Source organism: Lactuca saligna, chromosome 1 (assembly GCF_052625555.1).
Source record: "Lactuca saligna cultivar CGN05327 chromosome 1, ASM5262555v1, whole genome shotgun sequence".
NCBI lineage: Eukaryota > Viridiplantae > Streptophyta > Magnoliopsida > Asterales > Asteraceae > Lactuca > Lactuca saligna.
The window spans coordinates 12550719-12561596 of record NC_136417.1 but is presented as its reverse complement, the minus strand read 5'-3'; the positions used below and the strand labels follow the sequence as shown (position 1 = coordinate 12561596).

At 32.7% G+C, this 10878-nt stretch overlaps 2 protein-coding genes across 2 annotated transcripts; both read left to right on the top strand.

Moving 5' to 3' along the window:
- Positions 1-1220: 1220 nt before the first annotated feature.
- AAE17 (acyl-activating enzyme 17) lies at positions 1221-5404 on the top strand. Its single transcript, XM_078967895.1, has 14 exons — positions 1221-1570; positions 1853-1982; positions 2056-2324; positions 2417-2621; positions 2786-2826; positions 2933-3058; positions 3238-3311; positions 3411-3631; positions 3765-3859; positions 3974-4190; positions 4357-4482; positions 4565-4663; positions 4939-5151; positions 5225-5404. Exons 1-14 carry the CDS (start codon positions 1317-1319, stop codon positions 5333-5335), a joined length of 2181 nt encoding a protein of 726 aa, XP_078824021.1. The 5' UTR covers positions 1221-1316; the 3' UTR covers positions 5336-5404.
- Positions 5405-9582: 4178 nt separating this feature from the next.
- On the top strand, positions 9583-10594 carry LOC145009103 (H/ACA ribonucleoprotein complex subunit 2-like protein). Its single transcript, XM_078967796.1, has 4 exons — positions 9583-9842; positions 9951-10020; positions 10162-10267; positions 10352-10594. The coding sequence occupies exons 1-4, from the start codon at positions 9704-9706 to the stop codon at positions 10511-10513; spliced, it is 477 nt and encodes a 158-aa protein (XP_078823922.1). The 5' UTR covers positions 9583-9703; the 3' UTR covers positions 10514-10594.
- The last annotated feature ends 284 nt before the right edge of the window (positions 10595-10878 follow it).

Genomic DNA, 10878 nt, shown 5'->3' with positions numbered 1-10878 from the left:
TTAAGTTTATGTTTCAAGTACTTCCAGCTCGAAAGGGAAGAGCCTGACATGATCACACCATATCTGCCCATGTTTTTTTTTTTTTTCCATATTTTGGGATTTTGTACTCTGATGACTTTTCACTATGACATACTTTTGATTGATTTGATATGATTATTTGATACTTTAGAATGAATTAAAAATGGAATTTTTATCTAAAATTTGTTGGGATGTTACAGTTTGCATCAAAATACACCAATATGGTAGATGTGAACGTCTCATTATAGTGTACATCAACGGTTGGATTTCCATCTTCTACTATTTTCGAATGTGATTGTGATTCAAGAAGCTTGGGAGGAATGAGGGCTATGAGTGGTATAATGGAGGAATCTCGGCTCAATAAATGAGCCCTAATTGCTTGTTATCATCTTAATAGCGGTGTAATATGTACCTATCCACATAAATTGTCATGTGGACGCCACATGTGTAATTTGTTTCACCAAAATAAATGGAAAATCGTATATGGTCAGTATACCGAGTATAGCCGGTCAAAAAGATTTCATGATTACAAAAAAATCAAGTATAATTGTTTGTTTTACAAGAAAAGTTAAAGACCTAACTTAATATAACAAAACTATATTACCTAGGGGTGTTGATCGTGCAATTTTTTTCGAATTTTGGGTAATTCAGGTTTTTCATGCTAAAAATAATACCCGTTATCCGATCCAAATTAAATTCGGGTAATTCGAGTTTGGGTAATTCAGGTAATCTTTTAACAACTTAATCTAATTTAATAAGATGTTAAAAAACAAATACTTAAAGATCTTAGTTTAAAATTTTAAAATATTTAAGATAATTGTAACCATAAGTTTTGTCATATTCTAAAGTTTCGTCATGATAATCCGTTTGTTAGTTGCAATAGTACAAACTCTAAGAAAAAAATGAATTTTTAAAATAATTTTGGTAATTCAAGTATACCCGAAACCCAACAAACATACCCTACACCCGACCTAAGAAAAATCAGGTTACCCAATTATCCGAAAAAATTTATCCGATGTCCGAAAAAACCAAGTGGATAATTCGGCTACGGGGTATTATGTTACCATATTAAATAATTTTCCCTGATTTTTACGAGGGCCGCATCTTGACAGTTTTCTCGTAATTAATCGAAAACAATTAATTTTGATAGGATTTAGAAACGATATTATCTAATCATCTACTGTCTATTTATAAGCCTTATCTATCTCTCTCTCTCTCTCTCTCTTGGAAGATCGTTAACAATTTGTAGAAACTACAGAGACTTTGAAAGCCATCGAAGAAATCTCAGAGAATCAACAATGGTGTACAAATCCCTCGACTCTATTGACTCTTCGGACATAGTAGAGCTGGGTATCCCATCGGAAACTGCCACGCAACTTCATCAGGAGCTCACTCAAATCATCCAGAGTTACGGCCCTGCTACTCCTCAGACATGGAATCAAATCTCCACCCGACTTCTCAATCCGGACCTTCCTTTCTCTTTTCATCAGATGATGTATTATGGATGCTACAAAGATTTCGGACCCGATCCTCCCGCCTGGTTACCTGACCCGTAAGCTCCGACTTCCCCTTTGAAAATTGTTGCAATTAGTGTTCATCGAAGCTAGTTTTGGGTAGCACAAATTTACTTCAAATTTCTCGCTCGCGAAAACATTCAAACGAATAATTTCAAGTGAAAAAATCATGTGTATTCTATGAATTTGTCCGTGCAAAAAGTTGATGATCAACAATAAACTTCATAACAAGCACTACGGATATCAATTTTGCATTTGGTAGTTGACGTTGATTGTTTCTCTATGCTTACATTGTTCGATTTTTTTCCTGGCATGATTAGGGAGGAGGCGTTGTTAACGAACATAGGTAGTTTATTAGAGAGAAGAGGGAAGGAGTTCCTGGGTCCCAATTATAAAGACCCCATTTCGAGTTACTCTACTTTTCATGAGTTTTCAGCCTCAAATCTTGAGGTACATCTACATCTCACCCTTTTCAAACCATTAAATTTTTCATTCCGATGGATCATAATCATCGTTATGCCAGGTGTTTTGGAAAACGATACTGGTTGAAATGAACATAGCATTTTCTGTGCCTCCAAAATCAATATTAGTCGATGATCCATCTGAAGAAACCCAGTTATTGCATCCAGGAGGTCGATGGCTTCCTGGAGCTTATGTAAATCCTGCTGGAAATTGTTTAAGTTTGAGTAGCAAAAGGATTTCAAGTGATATAGCAGTGATATGGCGTGATGAAGGTGACGATGAAACACCAGTGAACACAATGACATTCGAGAAATTGCGTTCAGAGGTTTGGTAAGCTAAATTGCTCATATCAACACCTTTTTCTGACATTTAGTTGGCATTTTTACTCTAATTATTGTGATTTTTTTTGGGATTATGATTAGGTTAGTCGCATATGCTCTTGGAACTCTGGGATTAGAAAAAGGATCTGCAATTGCGATTGATATGCCTATGGATGTCAATTCTGTAGTGATATATCTGGCAATTGTCCTTTCAGGCCATGTGGTTGTATCTATTGCAGATAGTTTTGCTCCAACCGAAATTTCTACAAGACTTGTACTATCAAAAGCAAAAGCAATTTTCACACAGGTATTTGCAAAAGTTTCAATTCCAATGTGGATTGTCCCCTTGTGGTGACATGTCAGCCACTTGGCAGACCACTGTGTACCTGATTTACATTTGTTTTCGGGTGGGACAGTGTGGGCCCGCTTTTACAATATCCATATCTCTTATCAATAAATGTTGTTCCTCAGGATTTAATCATTCGTGGGGACAGAAGCATTCCTTTATACAGGTGTTGTATTCAATTCCCTCATTGAAAATGACCTTCATACCCTTTTTAGCTTCTTTTTTTATTATTATTTTTTTCAAATAACACAATTCTCAAATAAATTCTGCAGCCGAGTTGTTGATGCTCAATCACCAATGGCAATTGTCATTCCTACAAGAGGCTCGGGATTTAGTATGAAATTACGTGATGGTGACATTTCTTGGCATGATTTTCTAGAACAAGTTAAAAGTTACAAGTATGTTTGCTTCTTTGTGTATAGCTTTACCATATATTAATATATTATGTATTAAATCCTGTATGGGTAAAGTGCTTAACCCATTAAGCCGATTAAGTAACAAAGCAAAACAACACTCTAAATGTTTATAACCTGTTTCTGTTTCTGAATTCAGTCAATTCACAAATCAAAATATACAGGAATGTCGAGTTTGTTGCTGTTGAACGACCAGTTGAAGAGTTTTCAAATATCCTCTTTTCTTCAGGAACTACAGGTAGACAACATTAAAAGATAATGTCTCCAAATTGAATCTAAGCATTTTTATTATCAAACCTATTGCTTCTGTTAACTAATATAAAGGAAATTTACACAGGGGAACCAAAGGCAATCCCATGGACTCTTGCAACACCTTTCAAGGCTGGTGCAGATGGTTGGTGCCACATGGACATCCGCAAGGGTGATGTGGTGGCATGGCCCACAAATCTTGGGTGGATGATGGGTCCATGGTTAGTTTATGCTTCCTTATTAAACGGGGCCTCACTTGCTTTATATAATGGAGCTCCACTTGGTTCTGGGTTTGCCAAGTTTGTTCAGGTTGTTTCATAACTTGTACGTATTTTTTGCCTTTTAAATCCATGTTGTATCTCTTTTACTTATTGGGGACAGAACTTAATCTGGTAAGTCCTAACATTTTCCAAATTTACCCTTATTTGCGCAAACTTTTCAGGATGCAAAAGTGACAATGTTGGGAGTGATCCCAAGTATTGTAAGGGCATGGAGAACAAACAATTGTACAGCTGGCTTCGACTGGTCAACCATCCGGTGAGTTTTTGATGACAAAGAGGGTATTTTCGTCTTTTGCATAGACGAGAGATGAAGAGATTATAATCTTTGTGTTTTTATCTTCTAAGATGAGCTTATTTTCAACTTTGTTAGTTGCTTTGGGTCAACGGGAGAGGCGTCTAGTGTGGATGAATACCTTTGGTTGATGGGAAGAGCTAAATACAAACCAGTCATTGAGTATTGTGGGGGAACTGAGATTGGTGGTGGTTTTATCACCGGATCATTACTACAGCCCCAATGTCTGTCTGCATTCAGCACACCAAGTTTGGGATGTAATCTCTTCATTCTTGACCAAAACGGTATCCCCATGGTAAGCACAATCGTTTGTTTGTTACACAGGACACGACAGATTGTACTGCATTTGACATGCATCAGACTCAGACTGATGTCAATGGGACAAAAATTGCAATTTATTAGTTTTTATGGTCAATCATGGATTAATACGGATTAGGTGTAAATCTATTTGATGTTTATAGCCACCAAATGTGTCTGGAGTTGGTGAACTAGCTCTTAATCCCTTAATGTTTGGAGCATCAAGCACACTGCTAAATGCTAACCACTACGATGTTTATTTCAAAGGCATGCCTTCTTGGAATGGGAAGGTAAGTGAAAGGTGATGTTACTTATAGAATAAATGAATTAGGGTTTGAACTCATGTTTTATTAAATGTTTTTTTTATAATAGGTTCTAAGAAGACACGGAGATGTATTTGAGCTCACATCTAGAGGATACTATCGTGCTCATGGTCGTGCAGATGATACCATGAATCTTGGTGGCATCAAGGCATGATTTTGCATTTTTGATATTCATATCTCTTTTACACAAGTTCCAAAGAATTCATTTCATTGATATCAAGATTCACCTATTTGGCCTCAAATTGAAAACTTAATCACGTAGGATAATGACAGATCAGGTTGTACTGTGTTTGGACTTGGACTGGGAGTGAGACTGATAATGATAATGATTATGATGTCAATGGGTCTGTGCAAAAGATGTGAATGCCCTTTTCATACTATTTTGGAAACCGTTTTAAAAAAGGAGTATGGTTGGTTTTACAGGTAAGTTCAGTTGAAATTGAACAGATATGCAACTCGGTTGATGATGGAATCCTCGAGACAGCCGCCATTGGGGTTACGCCACCTGGCGGTGGGCCCGAGCGGTTGGTGATTGTGGTTGTTTTCAAAAACGAGGATGGTTCCACAAGTGACTTACAAAAGTTGAGGGTGACATTGAATTCGGCTTTACAGAAGAATCTGAACCCTTTGTTTAAGGTATCATCATTTTGGAAATATTTTGTTGAAATGTTATAAATTCTCTAATTTTGAGTTTTGGGTTTTTGTTTAGGTTTCTGATGTGGTGCCATTTGCATCGCTTCCTAGGACTGCATCAAACAAGGTGATGAGAAGGGTTTTGAGACAGAAGTTGACTCAAACTGGACAAAAGGGTAAATTGTAATTTGGGATGTTGTTCACTATGATATGTACTTATGTTCAAACTTTTTAATAAAAGAGTACGCTTGTTTAATCGGATGTGGCAGCCATGTAGATATTTAGACGTTAAATCAAATGCCAAGTCAGCAAAAAATAGACCAACAACTTGTTGCTCAGGTCATAAATTGTTATGAACTGTAGAAAAAAGTAAATTTCTTGTTATTATGGTTATGACAGTGTAAGTAATTGGTTATTAGAGATGGATTATAAAAGAGAGACAAATAGTGTTATCTTTCTTATAGCTTTTTTTTCTTCTTTTTTTCTTTCTTTCCAAAAGTACACAGTGAATTTCAAAGTACTTTTTTTAAAAATGAAAAAATTATAAGCATTTCACAATGAAAATTGATGGTTATACGGGAATTTTGTTAACTTTAGGTTAATTATTGTAAAAATGTTGGCAAAAGTTTGGAGTACTTTTGGTGGTAAATTAAAAAAATAATAATAAAATCAAAGGACTAAATGGGAATGAGATGATAGGTCAAGGGATAAAGTGAAACATGAAAATGGACATGTGGTCAATGTTTTAAAACTGGGTTTTTAGTTGATCTGGTGTGATTACCGGTTCACTGGTCAACCGGTTTAACCGCCGGGTCAACCCGGTTTATGGTATTTTTCTATTTTTATATATTTTTACTTTCCTTCATAATGCATAAACATATACAACCAATAATTTGAAAAAACCGCAAACGGCTCGTTGTTTTTGCGTTCGCTACTTGTATCCAACTATCAAATCCCTATTAAAACGGGCCAATTCGGTTTTAACCGATTCAACATAAGCGGTTGAACCGCGGTTTAGGGGAAACCCAACCGGTTCGATCCGGTCTGTATTTTTACAAAAAATCGTTCTCAATTGACCCGTTTTCTACCCTGGATCACGGTTCAACCGGTTGAACCGGCCGGATCGACCCGGGTAAAAAAAAAAACAACATAAATCTCTTAATATCTACTTGAGTTGGCTCTTGAATCAAGAACTTCTAATTTCAAATAATAGTTTAAAGCTCAAATTACCGTACGAACCATTTTGATAAAAAAAAAAAATTTATCCAAAATTTTTTAAAACCTCTCAAAAGCTCGCTGGTAAACATGGAGTATCTTCATAGGAATTTTTTTTTAATGAAATGATGAATTTGCAAACTTAAGATTTGCAAATACCTTTTAAGGATTTAAAAATTCAAATAATAATAGTTTTTTAATTATCATCGTACAATGAGTGAGATGGCAAACGTTCAACAAGCTGTATCGCTAAGCCTTTTTGAATGATAAAACTAATTCTTTTAAAGACTATATCCGAAGATCTAGGGGATATAACATTACTATGCATAATTCGTTGTACTCTTTTAAGAAGCTCTATCGCATCCGGTGCGAGACAACCAAATGTATCAAATGCATATGGTATGAACACGTGTTGATTTTTCAGGCACGATCTCTCATTTTTGGTGACTTTGTTTGTGGCTGCTTTTGAAGCAGCATGTCCCGCTGTGAAACCTCCAGCCCTCAGGCCCACGAGAGGGGATACCCCTGTAAGATCCACACATGCGTGTTTCCCTCCGACACATCTAAAAATCAGAATGTCAGCCGATCTGAGGGTTGACGTTCCTTCTGTCGGGTCAGTCAATAAATTAACAGGTGCCTCTTTCTTAACGGAAACCCCGATACGCTTAAATATATCAAACACGATATCCCTAACCATATCGTGCCTGTATTTGAACCCTGAGAGTTCTTTACAGTGAACTGCATGCTCCCCAAAAGAGTCCAAACATGCCTTGCGACACACATGACATATCTCGTTAGTTGGGAAAATGAGAATCATGAGTCGATATTTAAGGATTAGAATGGTCAAAACTCAAAATAATTTAAATTTAAAGGGATCGAAATGGAATTTAGTATAGTTGATGCAGGGGTCTAGTTTTGTTGACATGAAATAAAATAAATTTGTAATTTAGTTCACTATGATTTTTTTCTTAGATATGTATTGAAATTGCAATTAAATGGTAGACCATTTTTCAAATTAATCAATCAATCTACTATTATAATAAATGAAGATTCTTTTTTTCATATGTCAATCTTTTATGAATTTTGATACTTATGATTTTATGATATTTTAAAATAAATAATATCCACATGTCAATTTTAATTTTTATAAATTTTATAAATTAAAAAACCACATAATACTTATAGTTATATATGTAAACTATTAAATGTAATGAATGTGATAATAAATTGCAATTAATAACTTTCTTTATTTCTTATTTCTTATTTTATTTTAAAAATATTATTGTTTATATTTTTTTATTTAATATTTTTTAATCAACTCGTGTAATATATGAACCTTACACTTGGTATGATTAATACTAGATGTGAAACCTATTTATTACACGAGTTGATTTAAAAAAAAATAAACAATAAATTAAAGTGTAAACATAAAATATTTTTTAATGTACAAATTTAAAATAAGAAAGAAAGAAACATATTTATTGCAATTTAATATCATATATATCATATTTAATACTTTGCATATATAATTATATGACTTTAATTTTTAAAAAATAAAACAAACCAAAATTTGACAAGTGGATAATATTTATTTTAAAAATACCACAAAATGACAACTATCAAAATTCATGAGAGATTGACATGTGACAAAAAAACATTCATTTGTTAAGGATGATAATATAATACTTTAAGATTTCTTGTTTGGTTTATATTTTTTTGTAATTAATTAATTAATTAATTAATTAATTAATTAATAATAATAATAATAATAATAATAATAATAATAATAATAATAATAATAATAATAATAATAAAGCAATGATAGATATAGACAAATATAAATATAAAATACAAATACAAATAACATAAAAAAATATTAATAATGAATATAAAACAACAATAAAATAATACTAATGGTAGAATTCACCTAGTTGCTATAAAATGTCTCATCTCAAAATTGGTGAATTCACCTTAGGTTTTAGTGTTTCGTCTTATTCTTGAAATTATAATATCTTTTAGTCTATTTTTTAGCTTTTTATACTTTTTTTTTTCGTATTTGGTCTAGTTGTCCGTTGGATTTTGTTTTTAAATGAAGTCGCTGCCCTTAAAAAAAATCAAATTTAAGAGAAACCGGATATGTAGGTGAAGCCTTTCCTTTTGATAGTTACACTTCTTTAAATTTCATATTTTTTTTACTATAAGTGAAGCTTTGTTAAGTTCTTGATGAACAGGTGAAACTTTTTTCCTTTTAGATTTATGTCTTGACCATTTTGGTGATGTTTTTGATGAAATTCATCATTCTGGTGATGCCCCGCTATTAACTCAAGACTTCATTGTTTCAAACTCTTTGCTATAATCCTTCTGCATATGCATGTGTACTATTTTAAATATAAAAAAAAAAAAAAGTTGTAAAATACAACAAAAATACAACATAACGTCATCTGGTTATTAATATGTTCACAATGTATGAAATTTGATTCGTTGTGTATGTGTATGAATATCTTCACTTCACTTCACTTACCCTTTTCTCATTCTTTTTATTTATTTCATTTTATTCATTTATCTTCTATTATCAAAATAAATATATTAATTCCAAATAACCAATGAAAAAAATGAGTATTAGATTGAGGATATATATATATATATATATATATATATATATATATATATATATATATATATATATATATATATATATATACTAGATGTGAGACCCATGTATTACATGGGTTTAATTAAAAAAAATAAATATAAATTTTTAATAATTTGAAAAGTTTGAATTTATAAGAAAAATAAGAAAAATTTGAATTATTAAAATTAATAAGACTTTAATGTGTTGAATACATTACATATATAAACTTTTTCTAATAAATACTTTATATATATATTATCTTACACATTAAATGTGGAATTTTAATTTAATAAATTGAAAAATACAATAAAATAACAAGTGAAAAATAGAAAATTTAAAAATGTTAGAAAATATCATGTGTCCAAATAAATGAGAAGATAATATGTGGCAAAAAAATCTTCATTTATTATAGTAGATATGATGTAAAAAGTAAGAAAAAAAAATGTGTGTGTGTTGGGGGTATAAACTGTACATATATTATATTGTTGGTCTAATTCGTCCACAAAGAATAGCTTTCAAAAAGAATTATATTACAACCAAAAATAATTAACACACTATAAATTTAAATGGGAGTATAGTTTGTCGTTACATTATTAAAATTCAGTAGCCTACCACCTCCTTAAACCCTAAAATCAAAAGTTGCGAAAATAAACCCTACTTCTGCTGCTTTAGTTTTGCCCCCTTGATTTCACGATTCATACAGAAGAGATGGGAGGAAGCGATAGTGAAGTAGAGAAATCAGCACACAAGGAGAAGGAAAAGAAGAAGCTTCAGGCCTTAGCTCCAATCGCTAAACCCCTTGCTGGCAAAAAACTCTCCAAACGCACCCTCAAACTCGTCCGCAAAGGTACAATCAATCAAATCTCGCACACTTTTCTCCATTGATTTTTCATATTTAATCTCAACGAACATGGTGAAACTTAGCTTTATATGTTCATGTTTTGATGTTATTTAGCTGCCGAACACAAATGCTTGAAAAGAGGAGTGAAGGAGGTCGTGAAGAGCATCAGACGCGGTAATAAAGGGTAAGTTAGCGAGATTTGTTTATGCAAATTGATTGTATGAAATTAGATCCCATCTATGTTGATGAGTTATAGATCGTTAGTTGGTTATTTAATCTAGAAATATACATGTTAACATCAAGGTGAATCCATGGATGAATGCAGGGTGTGTGTAATTGCTGGAAACATAACTCCGATCGATGTGATAACTCATGTTCCAATACTATGTGAAGAAGCAGAGATACCATATGTTTATGTTACATCAAAAGAAGTAATTTTTATTTTACATCCCCTTGGTTTTTATCTAGACTTGGCCATGGACATTGACATGAGAAAAATCTTATGGTGGTTGCAGGATCTAGCAAATGCAGGTGCTACAAAGAGGCCAACATGCTGCGTTTTGGTGCTCCCAAAACCAACAAAGGGAGAACTTGGAGAGGAAATCCAGCAAAAATTGAAAACTGAATATGATGAAGTTGCTACAGAAATTACTTCACTTGCTGCATCTATGTTTTGAGAACACAATTGTTTGTATCTTTCTTTATTTATGCACTTGAATTTATCAGTATTAGTATCAGTTGTTTAAATTTATCACCAACCTTAGCTATCTCCCTATTTTAAATATTCATGACCAAAACCAAGCACATAAATCTGTTTTTTGTAGCCAAAAAGACTTCAACTTATGCTATTTTTCTAAAGCAGTTCATTATTCAAGTACTAGTCATCATAGAACTAGAATGGTGTTATTATAGGAACAACAAATGTGAAATTATTTAACCAAGATTTTACATGTCTCTCATCATTTATAGTTGAATTCAGTCCACAGAGTATCATTCGAGGAGAAACTAGCTGGATCCAGTTAGTCTAATGATCCATTTTTTT